The sequence below is a fragment of the Podarcis gaigeae genome (assembly GCF_964106915.1).
Source record: "Podarcis gaigeae genome assembly, chromosome: 2".
Lineage (NCBI taxonomy): Eukaryota > Metazoa > Chordata > Lepidosauria > Squamata > Lacertidae > Podarcis > Podarcis gaigeae.
The window spans coordinates 45,193,864-45,213,758 of NC_139679.1; the positions used below are offsets into that span (position 1 = coordinate 45,193,864).

At 43.3% G+C, this 19,895-nt stretch overlaps 1 protein-coding gene across 5 annotated transcripts in view; it reads left to right on the forward strand.

Moving 5' to 3' along the window:
• The window catches only part of CACNA1A (calcium voltage-gated channel subunit alpha1 A), a 259,247-nt gene that overhangs the window by 126,657 nt on the left and 112,695 nt on the right, over positions 1 to 19,895 (forward strand). For 4 of the 5 annotated variants that reach the window (XM_083717889.1, XM_083717890.1, XM_083717888.1 and 1 more), the window contains 5 exons: positions 13,735 to 13,838; positions 14,274 to 14,389; positions 16,238 to 16,292; positions 18,613 to 18,710; positions 19,656 to 19,865. In XM_083717889.1, the coding sequence (XP_083574015.1) occupies positions 13,735 to 13,838; positions 14,274 to 14,389; positions 16,238 to 16,292; positions 18,613 to 18,710; positions 19,656 to 19,865 (583 nt within the window). Of the gene's footprint in view, positions 1 to 13,734; positions 13,839 to 14,273; positions 14,390 to 16,237; positions 16,295 to 18,612; positions 18,711 to 19,655; positions 19,866 to 19,895 lie in introns of all 5 variants that reach the window. The other variant, XM_083717887.1, reaches the window with a different exon arrangement.

Consider the following 19,895-nt stretch of genomic DNA (forward strand, 5'->3'; position numbering starts at 1 on the left):
CCAAAAGAAATTTAATTTCCATGTCCCACAAGAAGCACTGAAAGGTAAGTTTGGGGCATAAGATGCCCATTAGAGACAGGTCTCTCTTTGAGGCCTTCCTATATTGGAAACAAGACTTTCTTGTAAATTAATGTATCATCTACTACCATTTTAGTGTGTTGCTAACACTAAAAAGTTTGAACCCCATGAATCATCCCCTCCTACCTGCCCTCTTTTCAAAAGCACAGATGAGCAATATGTACGCTATTCTTTTCCTTTTTGCCTTGTGGGTCATCAAACTAGAAATCATGGGTATTTTTTCAGAAAGAGACACGTGTTCATTCAATTATACTCACAGTCCTCCCTTAGATTCTAATTCAATTTGGATAATGCACTTGCAATAGCAGTGAACTATAGACTCTCTATCCCCTTTCCCACTTAGAATGCATGTGGATATTTCATTTTGCCTCTTACCTTTATACACACACACACACACACATATACTGCAAATATATGAGTGTTATTGCTGCCACACTACCATGCTCTCCTGGAAGATGTAGTTTTGCTATGCTAATGTGCATGAGATGCCTGCAGCAGCGTTCAGTACTTTTAAGGTTGCTTACAGGTGTACCTGCACATAGGAATGGGACAGCTTTTTCTATTGCGGGGTGAGCTCTGCTTCCTCCCCTGCCTTCACTTCTCAAAGGAGGCACATACAATATTCAAACTGAAGCCGGTTTTTGTTACTCCTTTCCTCCTCTCCCCCACCAGCCTTCATTCAGGCATTCTACTTAAATCTCAAGCATGTGCTTGATTTGTTTGTTTTCAAGTTTTTAAAGAAAAGGCTTTCACAGAGTGTATTCACAGTCTTGTACTGCTGCTCTGAGAAATGACTCTATCAGTCATTGCTGTGCTTCTGCAGCAAACTGGAAGAACAGTTTTCCCCTAAGCTCAGTCCTGGGAGAAGATGGTGTTTAGCTCTAAATGCGGTGAGTGCATCTCCACAGCAGGCTCCCTGTAAAAATGGCACATGTTTGTTTTGATTAGCAGCCATTCTATCTGGCTGCATCAGAGGAGGAGTTGAAACAGCAAAGCCTAATACAACAGCTTCACTAGGACCAGCTGCCATGTGGCTCTTCCTCTCCCAGCGTTGTCATCTGTTAGTCGTCATTTCACTTGGCTGCCTCTGGAGAAGACAAATTGGCCCCACTTCACTGGCTTAGCCAGGCCCAATTGCCATTTGGCTCCTCACTTCCCAGAACTATCTCTTCAGTAGCCATTCCACCTGGTCATTAGAACAACAATAATAGAATTGTATATAAGAATTGGCTCTCCCACATTTGCTCTCTTTTTCTTCTTCTTCCCTGTCTCTTTTTCCCATTTTATATTGTGGCTATTAGACTAAACCTGTGGGCAGGGTCTGTGGTATTTTTTTGTGGGGGGAATGCTTTTTGCACAGCACCTATGTCTGGCTAGAAATGGGAAAATATTAGCAATAATGTATGTTTGCTAGTGTTGTTGATAATTCGGCATAGCCACAGAATTTGGGACGACAGACATTCACATGTTGTAATATGAAAGAAGATGTGATGTCTGTGTCTATTTTTCCTATGAGACAGCAGGAGAGCAGTACCAGCCAGATATCTTGGCTAATTAAATCCACAGCAGTTTGTACTTGAAAGAACCTGAGGGGCTGTGAAAACCACAGGAAACTGCCTTAAACCAAGTCTGACCCATCTAGCCTTTAAGTGCAGGGTTTTGTTTTTCCACAAATTGGCAGGGCAGGTCCTCAGATACAGATCAGGAGCGTAGTATTGAGGGGGTAGACCACCCCAGCTATAAACCTGATTGGAATCAGACTCCCCACAGCTGCAGTTTTGCACTACAGTGGTACCTCGGGTTACATACGCTTCAGGTTACATACGCTTCAGGTTACAGACTCCGCTAACCCAGAAATAGTGCCTCAGGTTAAGAACTTTGCTTCAGGATGAAAACAGAAATTGTGCTCCGGCAGCGCGACAGCAGCAGGAGGCCCCATTAGCTAAAGTGATGCTTCAGGTTAAGAACAGTTTCAGGTTAAGAACGGAGCTCTGGAACAAATTAAGTACTTAACCCGAGGTACCACTGTACAAGAAAAGCCACCATGAACAAGAGGTGTGCCCCACCTTCTGGTTGTAGGCATAGGGGCCACAATCCAGATCTGGACCACAGCAAGAGGGTAAATAGTTAAAACCCTCCCTACTATGTTAGGATCCTAGTTGAAAGGCCTCATACTGGTAATTTGTGTAAAAAGCAAAACCCCTGAATAAGCATGCAATTAAATGTACAGATGCATAGCTAAATGCACAGCTTAGCCCTCAGTATTCTTCACTTACTTTGCTTTCAGGCAAGGGGTTTTCCAGCACGTAAAATGTTAATGTTTCAATAGTCTCTTTCATTTTTCTAAACACTGGGCATTCGTGACTGCATAAAGTTTCTGCTGTGCTGTAACCTTTTCAGTTCTGCTAGGCAGCATCTGCAGCAGCTGCCTGTGTTGTTTGTCTGATGGTATTTTAGCAGTGTACCCCTAAACCATCCCAATTTGAGCGGGACAACCCAGAAGCAATTGCAGCTTCTGATTGGATCTCAGATCAAAAGACCCTCTTTTTTGGTCTCACTCTCACACAAATCAGTTGGCTCATGCCAAAGCGTTGGACCAAAAGACACCCATTTTTTGGGGTCATGCGCAAGTCACCTGGCTTGCCCACTTTCTCAGAAGTAGCCGTATTAGGGAACTACGGGTTGTAATAATAATGATGATAATGATGGTGATAATTATTTTATTTATTTATTTATTTATTCATACATACATACATACATACATACATACATACCCCACCCATCTGGCTGGGTTTCCCCAGCCACTCTAATGCTAGACCTACTCAGAGTGTTGGCCCATTGAAATCAGTGGACTGAAGTTAGTCAGTAGATCTACTTTGAGTAGGATTACCATCAGATGGATTTCTTTGTATCAAGTTTCCCAAACAGCTTGAGACTGGGAAGTGCTCTACCCATGGAATTCACACTCTGTTCCATGAGCTAATCAGGCTAATACAGACAGCAGAGCTCGCTGTCCCAGGATTGTCTCTCACTATATTCCCCACTGGCTTCCAAGAGAATTTGTGGCAGCCAGCAATGCTCTGTGAGTCAGTGGCCATGAATCCCTCCAAGACAGCACTGGGGTGAGGAGACTGCACTTTGCACCAGTATTCATGGAACTATTTATTGGAACCCTGGGATTGAATTTCAGTGAACAAATTTGCTAAATGCCTCCATGTTAGTGTGTGCGCACTAAATGTTTGACAGGCATGGGTGTGTGGCTCTAGTTAGAAATGGGAAAACTAAGCAGTGAGTGTTAACTCCTCAAAGGCAAGCAGCACACTATGGCTGTTATTGCTGCCTGCCCAGGAATGCAGATATGGAGTGGGGCTGTCAAGCAACTGGCAGGCCCCAGAACATGGCTGGTGGGCTGCCTTTGGTTTGGTGGGTCGCAAGTTGTTCAGGCCTGCCCTAGAGGGTGGCAACTGCACCTTAAGCTTTGGCTACCAGGAAGAGGAGAAATTTGAAAAGTCGGTCCATTCTCCTTTCAGACCCTGATTTGATTTGCATAATTGCTCACTCTTAGAGCAACTACATACTACCAGGAGTCTGTCACTTTTGTTAGAAAGAAGTGGAGTAAAAGCTTTATGTCCTGTTATCCCCTAAAATGGAGACCACCCTACTGTTGGAAGAGGGGCACTGGGTGGGGGGGGGGAGGCAGATTGATTGGGGTGAATTAATTCAAAACTGGCAGTCTCAACCAGCAATAAAAAAATCACTTTAAGAATCAAAACAGCACAGTCTACAGAGGCCTGAAAGAGGAAGATGCATGTTAGGGAAATGAGAAGCGAAAAAGAGAGAGCACTTTCAAATTATAGATTGGCATGACCTTTCTCAGCAGCTTTGATTTGATAGAGATCTTTGAAAAAGCCAAGCAGTGGAGAAGATCCATGATATATGCTTAAGTCCGCTGGAGCTGTCTGTTCTGCAAGAATCTGTTGCTGCACTCACTTCTGATTTCTCGAGAAGTCTTTTCACAATGAGCTGGATTACGCTGATTAAACATCTGTGCTTGTGTGGCATGTGGATCATTTAGCCTTGATGATTTCCTGGATCAGTCTATCCCCACAATTTAGTTTGAGTGTTATTATTTAGATTTTCACTTCGCTTTAGCCTAAAAATAAAATTAAAAAGGCAGAGAAGCAGGGTACAAAATTGTCCCTATCCCATTCTTTACAATAAACATGATAGATAAAGTAATTACAAGCTACTCTCAACATGCTGGGGTTATGTTCTGGGGATAGTACCTAAAGCCAAAATCACATATAGTCCAAAACACATTGGGTTCAAAGATTTTTGCCCCTTGCTGCCTGCCCCCTTTCCGACCCCTTTTTAATTAAATTTGCCAAGCATGTAAAGTTGAATGCACACAGGTTAAATGTGCTTAGGTTGCGAGTCACTTGTGCTAAATATTTTTAATTCTGCATAACAAGATTTTATTTTAATGCAGCACATGCACAAACACTGCCAGTATTCCAGTGCTAACTGCAAGTCTGGCACTAACTTTATTTGCTTTTAGGCAGCAGTTAAAAACTCATCCCTTTGTCCAAGCTTTTGGCAGGGAGAGGTTTTGGGGAGATGCAGCCAATACTAGTTGTCTTGTTGCAAGTAGTCATTCAAAATTTGAGTTTTATTTATGTGACAGGTGATGGTTATTTATAACATATTTTGATTATATTATGTGACCCACCCTTGGATCTCCTTGTGATGAAGAAAGATGCAGTACAAATTTATTAAATAAATAAGCCCAACGCTGCTTCAGGTGTTTAGGCTGCATTTCTTCATTTCACTTTTTAATTTGTATACTCCCTTTCTGTATTGCTATACACAAGCCACTTTGCAATCTGAAGAAACAACAAAATACACAACAAAGATCACACATCCTTATAACAGTCTAATTCAATACAAGTAAGTCATTTAAAAAATGACTTAAAATAAAAACTTATTAAAAAATTAAGTAATACAGTGGTACCTCGGAAGTTGAACTGAATCCGTTCTGGAAATCCGTTCAACTTCCAAAACGTTTGGAAACCAATGTGCTGTTTCCAGATGGCTGCAGGAAGCTCCTGCAGCCAGTTGGAAGCAGCGGAAGTTGCGTTGGATGTTCGGGTTCCAAAGAACGTTCGCAAACCGGAACACTCACTTCCAGATTTGCGGCATTCGGGAGCCGAAACGTTTGACTTGCAAGGCACTCAGGATCCAAGGTACGACTCTCCACTTAGAGTATATTATACAATAAACTCTCAAAATATCAGTAAATAATAATTCAACAGAAATTAACGGTCAACCATTACGATAAATCATTCCTAAACTATAATCAATAAAAACAACAGCAAAGACACAATGCATAAATTACTACAGTACATAAAAGGCCATGTAAAAAGATTGAACTGAGCACAAAGTCACATAAATTATAAAATCACAAAATGCCCTAACATAACTGGTGCAGTAGGTTTGGTGAGTTTCCAAGGGGGTGGGGGAAGGATACCCCTCCACTCACAGTTCTTTCTCCAGCCTCTTCCCCCTTCTCCTCCAGCTGCATGTTTACCTGAGAGTAAGCCCCATTGAGCAGAGCTGGAGTTTTCAACAGAAGTGAGTTCTACAGTTATGCACCATCTAGTGGAATTCCTTCTCATCATACTGACCTGGTAGATCCTATGGCCCAGATTCAGCTAACCCAGTACATTAAGGGGAAGCCAACATCAGGACTTTCCTCATCTCTTCTCAACACACAACTCTCCCAAATCCTTTCTGAAGAGTAAGGTGAACCCTCAGAACAGCACATAAGGGGAGGAGAGGAGGATTGTTTTGTCTGGCAAGCGGGAATGCTTGTGCTGATATAACAATCAGAAGAGCAAAGAAATGTTTTGGGGGAGATGGGGGGGCTTCTGCTTTTTTTAGTCTCTGGGGTGGAGATGGTGAGGCTTTGTTTAAATTGCATATTTAAAGAAGAAACATCCACTTCAATGGCTTTCTGCTATAGTACTTTCCCTCCATGTTCTCAGATCACTTTCCTGTGCCCACCTTGTCCTCTTTTCTCTGTGTCCTGTGCGTTTCTGAAGGTGCCCTGGATAACTAACCAGCACATCTTTTCATTCCTAGCCTCTTGGGAAAGGAAACTAGTTTATTTCTACTCAAATTGGTTTCATTACTCTCCTGTGCCTTCCCACCCCCAACCCCCATGTAGGTCTCCTATAAGCTTTTTGAAAGTGGTTGTGTTCCTTCTCCCTGTAGGCTCTCTAAAAATGTAACATGGCTGGAGTTTATGCATATAACTGTTTCCAAGAAAGAATAGGGCATCAGTGATTCTCTTTCTTTCCTAGTTCCAGTTCACACAACCACAGAATCATAGAATTGTAGAGTTGGAAGGGACCATGAGGGTCATCTAGTCCAACCCCCTGCAATGCCGGCATCTTTTGCCCAACATGGGACTCAAACCCACAACCCTGAAATTAAGAGTCTCATGGTCTGTGGACTAAGCTATTTACTTGATGAATGCAGCATCAGGTTATTTATTTAATTTTTTATTTGGTGTGTTTATTACCCACCCGAAGCTACCATATACCACAATAAAAGAGTAGAATACAGTATAGAGATAATCAACAGTTAAAACAGCAATCAACATATAATTGATTATGACCCCTTTGATGACTTATCCCAAGGATGGGCAACCTGCAGCCCTCTAGATCGGAGCTTTCCAAACTGCGTGTCGTAACATGTTAGTGTGTAGGTGTCTCATGCAAACGCTCCCCACGCTCCTCCCGGGGCTGGAAGGGGGTGAATTAACCTCCAGTGGCGCTGTGGGTTAAAGCCTCAGCGCCTAGGACTTGCCGATCAAAAGGTCGGCGGTTCGAATCCCTGTGGCGGGGTGCGCTCCCGCTGCTCGGTCCCAGCGCCTGCCAACCTAGCAGTTCGAAAGCACCTCCGGGTGCAAGTAGATAAATAGGGACCGCTTACCAGCGGGAAGGTAAACGGCGTTTCCGTGTGCGGCTCTGGCTCGCCAGAGCAGCGATGTCACGCTGGCCACGTGACCCGGAAATGTCTCCGGACAGCGCTGGCCCCTGGCCTCTTAAGTGAGATGGGCGCACAACCCATCTGTCAAGACTGGCCCGTACGGGCAGGGGTACCTTTACCTTTACCTTTACCTTGCTAGTAAAACTGAATTACTGTGTCACGAAATGATGCATGTCTAAAAAGTGTATCACCAGCATGAAATGTTTGGAAAGCTCTGCACTAGATGTTGATGAACTACAGCTTCTATCATTCTTGACCGTTATCTATGCTGACTGGGACTGATGGGAGTTGGGAATCTAACAACACCAGGACAGCCATGGCTCAGACCCCCTGACTTTCTCTGTCTTTCCCAAACCCATTGTCAGATGGAACCAATCTGTACATGGGGTCAGCTCATATACACATTGAGCAATCATGGGAAAGGAAAGAAATTAAGTAGGAATAAGTTCTTAGAATAAATGGTGACATTCTACTGCCAAAGGAGAACTCATTGGAACACTTGTATTATACTAGCAAACAGTATCTTAATATTTTGGGAAGTGAAGTGAAGAGAAAATATAGTAGAGGGCATTTTCTCTCAGGGAGATAATTCATTGGGCCCCTGTGGCTATTGATGAGCTGGACTCCCTCAATCCACTTGGACTGTGCCAATGGACTATGTGCCTTTACAACAGACCTGTCTGCCTATTTGTGGCACCTTGGGGCATTCTACACACCCATTGTTTGCGTCCCTTTCCCACATCTATATGGGAACATCTAACACTTGCTGAAGCCAGGGGGTGAGATAATGCCTGCATCTTTACAACTGCATAATGGCACCAGCTTTTGTAGCCTGTAGCAGCCATTCATGCTACATGGGTCACCTATTCTGTCTGACATGCCTTCTCAGCATATGAATTTCTGGGAGAGTGAATTATTTCTGTGCTACAGAACTCAGTGAACAGTAGATTGGGGGTGGGATGCAGGGACTGACGACAGGAACAGAGCAAAATTAGAGATGGAAGAAGGGCATAGGGAGGATTGAGAAATGGAAGTGCAGAGAGATCTGTGGAGAGGTAAACAGAAAAACATGGGGTGGGCAGACCAACCTGTGGTTGTGGAAAAAGAAGAGAGAACACTATGGGATGAAAAAGCAGGCTATCATGTTTTGTCGAGAGACCTATGGCGTGACCTATGGAGTGAGGAAAGGGGAATGGTGGTGAGGTGGAAGTGTGGAGTGATTTGTGGGTAGGAAACTGAAAAAGAAGGGGTAACTGAGAGATGGAGAAACGAAGAAGAGAACATGTGCATTGCTATGGGGTGCAAAGAGAAAGTGCTGTGGAGTGGAAAGAGAGAGAAATAGATGCCCATAGTAGTGTTAAGAGAGAAGATATTGTTGCGGGTTTCTGAGAAAAAGGGAGGTTTGACGTGAGAATAGAAAACCCTACATAAAAATGGTGGCAAAATGTGTTTTTTGTGGTTATTATAGTGAAACAGTTTGTAAGTAAAAGTTAGTAAAAAATACAACAATGGCCCTTAGGGTGATTTCACTTGTGTCCTGCTGAACAGCTGCATGCTGCTTATTCTGATGAAGGTGTTCTTGGGCAGTAGAAACACGATTTCCACTTTTTTGTTGAAGGCAATACTTCACATTTGTCCCAAGCAGTACTTCTGTTGCTGGGATACTGTATTATTTTCCTGGTGTTTGGGGGATGTTAGATTTTTATTACCAGCAAGGGTTGTATCATTGCAAATTGGATCGCCTTTTAGAATGTGGCTTCATGAACCTCAAAAGCATCCGTTGGAAACCTCAGTATTTTCCCCAAGGGGCAAATAGCACCTTTGAGGGGTAATTTAAATCAAGAAAACAGTACAGGGGAGAAAGAGTCATCATCCTGCCCTGCACCTTCAGTCCTGATTAGATCCCCTTCCCAGCTGCTATGAACTTAAAAAACGAAGCACAGGCAACCCTGATCATGGAGTTCCCACAATATGCAGTTAGGGTACACATATCTTAATTGTCTGGATAAGTCTACATAGTTCTTGCACAATGAATCAATAGAGCTATCATTGATGTAGAACCAAGTTGAACCCAATGAGTTTGCCTTCTTCAGAAACTTAAAATAAATGTGAATAATTGTCGCCTATGTGCTGTACGGGTTGCACAAAATAAATGTTAGGCAGAGACAATGGTTTGTTTGTTGCATTTATCTACCACCTTTCTGTGAAGGGGATTTACAATTTTAAAATAGTAAAACAAATAAATGATATAAAATGTAGAAGGAGGAATTCTACTGTGCTCTAAGGCAAGCATTTTGGTCCTGGGCTTCCTTAGACAAATTGCATGCATTTGAATTAATACATGAATCTGTGCAGAGGCCATTTTAGTGTGCTTTAGCTCCTCTACTAAATTTAAATCCTCTGGGAAATACTTCACCCCAAACCAGAGGTTGATTATTAACAGAGGAGCTGTCTACAGAAATACCCCGATAGATAACCCCCTAAACCAGCTTTTTCCAACCTTGGGCTATTCAAATGTTTTAGATTATAACTCATATCATACCTTTTAAATAGCCATGCTAGCTGGGGCTCCAAAACTCCTGGAGGGCACCAGGTTGAGGACATCTGCCCTAAACTTGCTCTGTAACCTGATACTATCATATGCATCAACGAGTTATTCTTTCATCCCAGGACAAGTTGTCATGTAAAAAATAGCTGTGTAGATTATGGCAGATGTGAAGTTCACAGTTTCACTTTTTAAAAAAAGAAAGCAGAGGCCTATGAATGATGCAAGATAATCAGCAACAAGAGGGTATGAATAACCTCAAAATAGCAACCCTTGAGATAACAACCTTTAGTTCTTGACCATGCAAATAAGCCCAGGATGTGAACTGAGTTTTCACTGTGCGCATGAGCCACATGATTTCTTGACGTCTCGGTCCTACTCCTTACCCACCCACCCATTTTTCAGTTATGAGGATAATAGTGAGCTTTCTTTCACATCCGCCCCCCCCCCATCCACCCCAGATAACGAAGATAAGAAATATAGTGTGCTTGGGATTCTCAGAAGCCCTAAATAAATGCTAAATCTTACTATTTTTAACACCGTTCACCTCAGAGAGCTCCAGTGTAAGTGATGAGGTAGAAACTGTGTGAGGTTTAGATTGTTCTTGCACCTGTCGTGAGTCAACAATTGTGTCAGATATTTGTGTGGGAAGAATATGGTTAGACATAGAAGCCTCTCAAGTGACTGTGGAGTCCTTTATGTGCTAAGTCACCTGGCTGTTCAGTGCACTCTTGAAGGCTGGGGTTCACCAGCTGCCACAGTTGCACAATATCTTTTTGTTCCTCAACCTATAGTTAGAAGGGAGAAATGGGGACAAGGAGTTGTTAGTGGCTCACATATATGCAATCCATACAAAGCTCCTACTTCTAGTGCCCTACAGCCACTGCCAAGTAGCCAGGCTTCACAAAAGGCTCCGTTCCATTAGCACATTCCTTGGGGCAAACCTGTGACCCGTTGCTAATGTTGGCTTTCAAGGTACAGAGGAGAGGCAAGCTACTTTCTGTTGGAGAACTATCTGCATACAAGCAAAGCATGGCTGGAATTCTATTGGAGGAGGCATTTCATAGCAGGGCATGGAGCAAGGACCAAATAGTTTCTGTTGATGGTGTCAGTAAGACAGAGAAGGATCAAAGACCATTTCTGTACGTACTTGCCTTAACAGATGAAAGAAGAGTCCTGGTTCTGGAAGTTGTCTTGTTTAGGAACTAGGACAAAAAACCTCAGAAAGCCATGACTTCCAGGTTCTGGTTACAGTTGTTACAGGGAAGAGCTTTCTAGCACAGATCTTAACTTAAAGTACATGTTTTATGGGCTACCAGTTCAGCTGAGATGTAAAAGTGGGTTGTTCACCTTTGCAAGAAGTTCACCAGTTTCCTGTTTCCTTTTTTTTTTTTTAATGATATTTATTAAAGTTTCCAGAATAGAAAAAAGAAAAGAGAAAAGAAAAGATAAAATTTACACTTAAAGCCTTAATTTCATTGACATCTTTCCAGGGCTTCCCCCCTCCCCCTCTTGTAATCCATTTCATTTTTGCAGCTTTCCCAGGAGATAACAGATCTGTTCAATTCCATGAGTGTTTTTCCACTTGCTGCCACTCTTGCAATGTCCCAAAACTCCCTCTAGAGGGAATATGGTAACTTAGTTGCTTTCCAGATCAGACCCAAAAGTTTTCAATAATTTGTATCCAAATTGTAACGAACCCAACCAGCAAAGTCATCGTAACAAAGTTCTCTTTTATTCTCCTACTTTGACAGCTACTTTGACAGCTGTCAAAATTTCTATGTCTCTTCACCAGTCTCTCATAACGGATCGCTCCCGGTTCCCGGGGGGTTACATTTTAGTTCTCACAAACCACTCTTCTCCTCCAGCACAATTACTTGTAATTTCCCTTCGTGAAATTAACTTTTTCCGAATAAGCAAATTCTTCTCTCGATCTTAGTTATCAAATCCTTGCGTTAAAACATCTACAACAGGGGGGGCGGACTTCCTTTTTGCACCTCCCCCGCTCGCTCCGAATTCGTAAAACAAAATTTTCCTTTTAAGTCTGATAAATTTACTCACGGGTTGTTCTTTTTAATCCAAATTTTCAAAAGAAGAAGTCGGTGCTCTCCGTCGAATGGCATGCGGCTTCGCTAGGCAGGGGAAGCAGTGGACTCACAGCACCACCACCCCCCGTCACCCGTTCCGCAGCCTTTGAAAAGGCTCCTTCGTGGGTCGGGGGGCGCAAACGGTGCCCGCCGATTCACCAAGTCCATGGGCATCACCGCCCATGGTTTTTGAGGGTCCCCGCGTCGCCGGCGCGGCAGGACCCAACCCCTGCCCAGCAGGCTCCCTCCGGAGCTCGGAGGGAGTCCGCCATTCGGTGATGGCGCCAACCCGGAAGTCCAGTTTCCTGTTTCCATTATCTTTGCTGCTGCAGTCTTTTACATACTCATGAAATGTAACAACCCAATGGTCTAATGTAGAGCTTTCCCAAGTTGGGTCTCCAGCTGTTGTTAGACTACAACTCCCATCATCCCTCACCACTGGCCCTGGTAGCTAGGGAAATGGGAGCTGTAGACCCAACAGCTGTAGACCCAACTTTGGGAAACCCTGTTCTAATGGAAACCAAGCAATGGGCTTAGAAACAATATCTCTTGAGCCTTTCCCCTTGACATACAAATTGTCTCATACAGAATCAGACCATTGGTCCAAGTAGTCTCTACTGCTCTGAAGGCCAGACTAGATGTGCACTTAACTCATGGTAGACTGTAGCTTATTTTGTTTTCTTAAGTAAGGACAAGGGCAAGGGAGACCCAATTCTTACTGTAAAGGCAGTTCATAAGAAATGAAGTCTTATATCTGCACCCCACTACTGAGATTGGAATGGAGATCATTGCCTCTCCCTCCCCCAAATATATTGTATCTTAAAGGACTAGGGGAAAGTCCATTTGCACCCATGATTCCCCCCCCCACACCTAAAGTTCCTAGTCCCACAATTAGTGGCAACAGTTATGGCATGGAATCTATATTTCAGTCTTAGTGGGAAGTGGAGAGATAATCCCCTCCCACCGCGTGTTGTCTTTACAGTGAGAATTGCTCCTATAATTAGTGAAGAAAAAACAATATGCATAACAACCTACAATCTATTTAAGTGCCTACTAGTTTGGCTTAGCCAGCCATACTCCAAAGAATCAAGCATAGATATATCCTAGCCCAGCTATTGGAGAAGCTTCAAATGGAGATGCCTGGGACCTATCACAGGAAAAGCATATGCTCTGTCATTGAGCTATGGACCCTATCTTCCAACATCAGTGCTGAGGTATGTGCTGTTCATGTATGAGGGGCCAGCTTCAATCCTAGCATCTCTAAAGACCTGAACCCGAGACCATTGATTGCTGACAACTCTGCTGTAGGTCAGCCACTGGACTACCTCATTTTAAGGCTGCTTCTTGTAACCTACGTCTTATACTCACGTGTAAATCCAGGGGGAAGGGACGTAGCTCAGTGGAAGAGCATCTGCCATGCATGCAGAAAGCCCCAGGTTAAATCACCAGGTAAGCCTGGGAAGGACACCTGTGTGAAATCCCCAAGAGTTTCTGCCAGTTAGTGTAGACAATACTGACCTTGATGGATCAAAGGCCTGACTCAGTGGCCTGGTTCTCATGTTACACTATGTCAAACTCTGGCTTAATGTGTACATGTGAGTGCACAGGTACTCAGGGAGGAGAGTGGCCATTTAGCTCATCTGCAAAGATACAGGTTTATTGAATAACAACCTCACTATCGACTTTTTCTATTGGTAGTTAGAGTGACAGTTGCAGTTGTCGTGAATGAACCAGATTTCCTTGTGATCACATCTGAGGGATTCCTGTACCTAAGAATTCAGGAGGTATCAAGGTGGATTGTTCTTACACCACATACTTGGTTCAGCTTGCCCATTCCTGTGTTGTTGGGCTACCTTCCAAGCATTGATTTAGGAGCCTTGCTTTAAGGCCTATTCTGAATGTTTTCCATGCAAAATGTGTTCCTTTATGTTACCATCCTATAACTTCACCCTCTCTGTCTTCCTCCTGTAGAGTAACGATGCCTCAGGGAGCGCTTGGAACTGGCTATACTTCATCCCCCTCATCATCATTGGATCCTTTTTTATGCTCAACCTTGTGCTGGGGGTGCTTTCTGGGTAAGTATGTAGCACACCTGTCCTAGACAGAGCTTGGAATTGCCTTTCTCAGCCCTGCAAATGAAATTAAGTTTAACAGCAACTGAACTCCATGACAGGGTTATTTATCTCCTTGACATCTGATGGGATGGCATTCCACAAGGTGGGTGCCACTACTGAGAAGGCCCTCTGCCTGGTTCCCTCTAACTTCACTTCTCGCAGTGAGGGAACCGCCAGAAGGCCCTTTGAGCTGGATCTCAGTGTCTGAGCTATACAATGTGGAGTTGAGATATTTCTTCAGGTATGCATCTGATTGGCCATTGTGGGAAAAGAAGTCTAGACTACATAGGCCTTTGGTCTGATCCAGAAAGGTTTTTCTTATCTCCTCTTATTCCTCTTGTGATTCAGCCATGGTCATGGAGAACCTCTAGCAATCTGTCCCATTCTTACCTACAGGGAGTTTGCCAAAGAAAGGGAGCGGGTGGAGAACCGGCGAGCATTTCTGAAGCTGAGAAGACAGCAGCAGATTGAACGGGAGCTCAATGGCTATATGGAGTGGATCTCCAAAGCAGGCAAGTACCGCTCCATGCCTCTTAATCCCACATGCCCTCTTCTGGTATTTGCTGCACTTCCTGGCTTTTCTCTTGGAAGCCGACTTAAAAATTTTATCCTCTGGTTTGAGTGTGACAGCCAGGTTATTCTTCTTCTCCACATTGCTATCTTTATGACCAACAAAATCTACACTACAAGTTCAGCTCAAGTGTTTTGGAATTGCTGATTTCTCAGCTTTGCGTTGTGGGAAACTCCCACAATCTTGCCTGTCTCTGTAGTAGAGACTGACTGGTGTCTTAAGCCAGGCTTGAGCTGGTGTACGTGTGAACATGAAGTTTATCAAAAAGTGCTTCAGATCTACCATAAAAAATAAGTGGGAGAGAGATTTTGTGTTAATAGTTGCTATTCACTTATTTCACTGAATGAGGCTTTGGTTAGATAAAATTGTGATTTTGTCCAATAAATGAAAACTTTCCAGCTTTTAAGAAACATCTCAGTTTTGTAGTTTTGCTTTTGGGATCTTAGAGGGTGAACTTGAAGAGTTGTTTGTTGTTTTGTTCTGAGAAAAATATATTTGACTCTTTCAGCTGAATATTTCAATTTGAGTGAATTAATAAAATCAGTTTAACTTGCTGCTTGTTGCTTATAAATGATTACTTACTGCTTATAATATTATGTAGTAGTTATAAGGGTAAAACAGAAATAAATTCAGTATAAATATTTTGACTTGGAAGTATATGGTTCAGAAAGCCTCTGGAAACAGAAGCCAAATTTTATGTATCTTTTAATCACTGCTGTAATTGTGGATGAATCAGAGGACTTCATGAACCCTAATAAGGGCCAGACTATTTGTGATGTGATTGTCCATGATCTGGATCTTCTCTTTTTAATGTGTTTGTTTTTTACTTGTCTGGAGCTGCTAACTCAATCAGGGGAAAAGCACTTGAAGAAGGGAGTGTTTAACCCTTTCCTCCCACACCCTTCCCCAAACTAAATTCTTCCCCTGTGCTGTTCTTGGCTTCCAAAGTTCGGGGAGACATGCTTAGTATCTGTACCTGTGTTTCTGTACACCTCTGTGTAGCTAATAGCTGCACTAGAGTTGAAGATGTTATTTAAAGAATGGAAATGGTGTGGGAGAAAAGGGTTGAAAACTACCTATCCAACAGTACACCAATCAAATTCATAGCCTCACATTGTTACCCTGATCACTGTCTAGTGTGACCTGCATATAATGCACTGAGCTGAGCTTCTACTTTGTGAGTCTAGTGACAGAATCAGCGACCATGGTGCATGTCACACTAGGATGGGTGCTGATGGGCACTGAATGTGGACATCAAATGACATGCCTTCCTAGGATTTTGTTTGGGTCAGGGGTGCATAGTTATCCATATACAACTTGCAGCAGAATTCTTGTCTCTGCACAGCAGATGTAAGGTTGTGTGCACTGTTCACAGCACAGCACAGATGGAGAAGTGATGTCAATGTATGTAACCCCTTGCCATTTGCCTTGCACTGACCAGCGCAACGTGTGGGTGGTCACCCCTTAGTTTCATGAGTGGTATTAAAAATATATAACAATATGTGGATAATAGGGAGACGTTTTGAGAATTCCTGTGATACGAATTCGGGTGTATGTAAAAATATCCCCAAAGCCAAATAAGAAAGCTGCCCTTCCTTTCACAGGTTCCTGCCCAAGTTAGTTTGTTCACTTGGCTTCTCTTTTCATTGCATGAGAGGTGGGTTTCTTAGGGCAACTGTCTGCCCAAACATGTTCTGGCGCTACCCATCTCTTCTTTGATGCATTTGCCTCACTTGCCTCCTGCAAAGCTTAATGCTGCCCATAGTTTAATTTCGTACATTTGTCTTAGAAGAAGTGATCCTGGCTGAAGATGATATAGAAGGAGAGCCTCGTCACCCCTTTGATGGTAAGCCACTGTCTTCTACAGACTATTTTATGCGGGAGCAGGAGGGAAGCAGCAAGCTACCAATCACATTGGGATGTGGGCTTGATCTACTTTGATTATGGACTGTATAAGGATTGTTACATTCAAGCAACGGAAATACAGCAACTGTGGTTAACTGGGCCATGAGCCTGAAAACAATAGCTGAAAATCATACAAAAATTATGGCTTATCCCAACAGGTGGTATCATTGTAGAAAGGTCTTCTTCCCTAGTAGAGGGACCTGTTTTTTCTGCTGGTGTGGTAAAGTGGATAGACTAAAGGGCTTGGAGACCTAGGTCCATACTTTAGAGCAGTCATGAAATTAGGGCCAAATGTTACTTGCAAGTGTGTGTTTGTAAATCTTTGTGACTGCTATATTTATGGGAAAGCAGGTTCAAGAAGGAGCAATTACAGGTGGGAAAGTGCGGATAAAAGTTAATTCTCTCCTTACTTGCTATTTTCCCACTCCAGATGCTTGTTTACCCTTGTATATCTGTAACCCTTCAGGATGTAAAGTTCCTTAAGAGTATAGTTGCGGGTGATTTGGAGGGGGAAATTGTGCGTAAAAATGGTTTAAACTTCCTCTCCTTGCTTTTACCTCTCTGAATTACTGCCTCTCAAATATGCTTTTCCACAAACAAAGGACTGTCAGGGTTTTTAAAAAGGATGTTAACACGTAGCATCTAGGTTGGTCCTTGAAATTTTGCTGGTGTCCACAAAGCCTCTGAGATCTCACCTGCTCTCGCTCCATATCTCCTTCACCATGAGGTGGAGAGAGTGGTTACCTTTCCCATCCTTGGGAAGAACATATAGCTGAAGGGGGGAGCAGGAAGGCTAGCATTCTTTCCCCCTTTCTTTTTCAGTTTGAAGTGCTTGTTCAAGGTTCAGTTCAGAGCCTGATTGCTGAACAGTAAGCAGATTAACCCAAAATGTAGAGGGAGAGGGTAGGAGGGAAAGGGGAACAAACTAGAAGACTGGGGAGAGGAAAATCGAGTTGCTAGATAGAGAGGGGAGAAGAGAGAGAATTGGGTGCCAGAGAGAGAGAGAAGGCATGTGTGCTCGCTTATGAGTGCACACACACACTGGATCCAATAAAACAGGTCTTCCTGAAACTGCATGCTTTCCTCATAGGTTCCCCTCCTTAAAGCCACTATCAAGTCACAGATCATGTCTGCTTCATTGGCTGAACCATAAAAATAATGGATACAGTTCTTTCCAGTTGTGTCATGGCACAAAGATACCTGGATCCAATACATTAAATGTTATGGACAAGCATATTTTTTAAATGTATGTATATATTTCATAAAATTTGTACATCACTTGATTGTAATTCCCTCAAAACTGCCATCAAATCATAGGCCACACCTGTGTCCAAAAATGTGTTCTGTGATTTGTTAGTAGTCTTGGTGTCATCCTATGTAAAAATCACGAGGGTCCATGAGGATCTGTGCACTGGATCAGTGTTTCTGTGGTGCTGGTAAGCACCAGAAAAGTGATTTATACTGTGCAGACCACCAATCTAAGCTTTAGTTTGATGATGGGTTATTTGGGGACCCCATGTAAAATCATACAATTTCAGGAAGGTCTGTTTTAATTCTAATGGATCTGACTTTTTTCCAGATCTCATGGAAAAGTAAAGTCTGCCTACATGCACAAATCTGGGGGTGGAGATTTACCAAGAGAGGGAGGTGGGAAAGAAAGAACCAGAGGGGTTGGTCCCCACAGCACTATGTCAAAACTCCAACTGTGTTAACAGGCCCAAAAATATTGGCAGCCTGAGGTAGCCTGTGGTGATCTCTGTGCCTTTTTCACTGCTTAGATCAGGAGTGGGAAACATTTCTCAACCTGTTAGTTGCATTTCTTCACGGGCAGCCATGTCAGCCAAATGCCAGGGGTAGGTAGCGCAATAAGTGAGCCTCTTCTTTTTATACAGTAGAGTTTATTCCAGCCACATGCAACAGCAGAGGTTTCTATACCTCCTCCCCATTTTTTCCATCCTCCAAGCAAGCAAGAGCCATGAAGACATTTTCCAGGTAGGGAAAAGGGCTTGAGGAGGAGGCAAAGCAGGACTGGTGATTGGTGCAGCATGTGGAGATTCCCGAGGGTCAGATAGAGAGGGCTAGAGAGCCATAGGCAGCCTCTGGGCCTGAATATCATGACCCTGGCTTAGATGCTCTATATTAGGTGGTTTATAAATTCTTAAAACAAAATAAGTAAAAATAAATAAATATCTTTTGATTCTGATGAGTCTAATCAAGGGACCTTGAGGATAATGTCTGTTTTTCTTGCGATGTTCCTATTGTTGGAGCTCTTCGGAGGGCCACAATCAAGAAAAGCAAGACAGATCTGCTGAACCCAGAGGAAGCAGATGACCCGCTGGCTGACATCTCCTCAGTGGGTAGGTCAAATAGGCATGGTGGGGTGGGGTGAGGTGCAAGAGTCACCTACCATTTCAGACTCGGTGCCTACAATTCATCCAGACATACATTTGGGGACCTACTTACTAATTCGTTACCATCTATGTGTATGATGCTCATCTTTGTTGCTACTTACCCAAGATCAGGGCATGGCCCGGTAGCAGGTCTTGGTCCACTAGCAGAAGAACAGTGTGAGAGCCATTCCCTAGGAGGAGGCTTAAAATACATAACTAAGTAAATATAAATGTTAGCAGACTACAACAAATGTGTATATGGGCACATGCAAGTGCTGCTGCTCTGTCAGAGACCCGATCACATTTCTAGTGCTGCTCCTTATAACAAGCAGCAGTTACTGTACCAACTGGCATTCTTAATTGCAAGTCTGCAACCACTAGCACCTTCTGTGGAATCTTGTCAGTCTTTCTGTTGCATAGGACAGTGCTTGGAAGGCAGACAGTGAATGACAGGCCACCATATTGCTTCTTGTACACTGTTTACTTCAGAAGTGTGGCTATTGTTGGCGGCAGCATACCAGGCCAGGGAGGCCTTTGCTGTCATGCTTAATAGAAGTTCTTTGGCTATGACCAGCATCAAATATCTTGTGATCAGCAAAGAAGGCGCACCTGGTGATCCTCTTCAGGACAAATGTAGCTGATGAGGCCACGCTCTGTAAAGATGAGAAGACTTCTTCCTAATAGAGGGCTATAGTTGGTTATGCCTATTGAGGATCGAGATGAGACCTTACTGGCAATGAGATATATTTCACATCTACCTAGTGCAGGGCCAGAGACTTTCCTGTGGTACTTTATGTGCTGTCATTGTCACAGAAAGGATACTGGGTTGGATAGACCACAGGGTTGAGCCAGTTTTGGTAGGTTAAATGCCCTAAGACCTTTCTCTTTCTAATCTTTGTCTCTTCTTGCCAGGTTCACCCTTTGCTCGAGCCAGCATCAAAAGTGCCAAGCTGGAAAACGCTACTTTATTTCACAAAAAGGAGCGGAGGTTGCGTTTCTATATCCGTCGAATTGTCAAAACTCAGGCCTTTTACTGGACAGTCCTCAGTCTGGTAGCTCTCAACACTTTGTGTGTTGCTATAGTACACTACGACCAGCCAGAGTGGCTATCTGACTTCCTCTGTGAGTACTAGAGCCCCTGTACTTTCATTT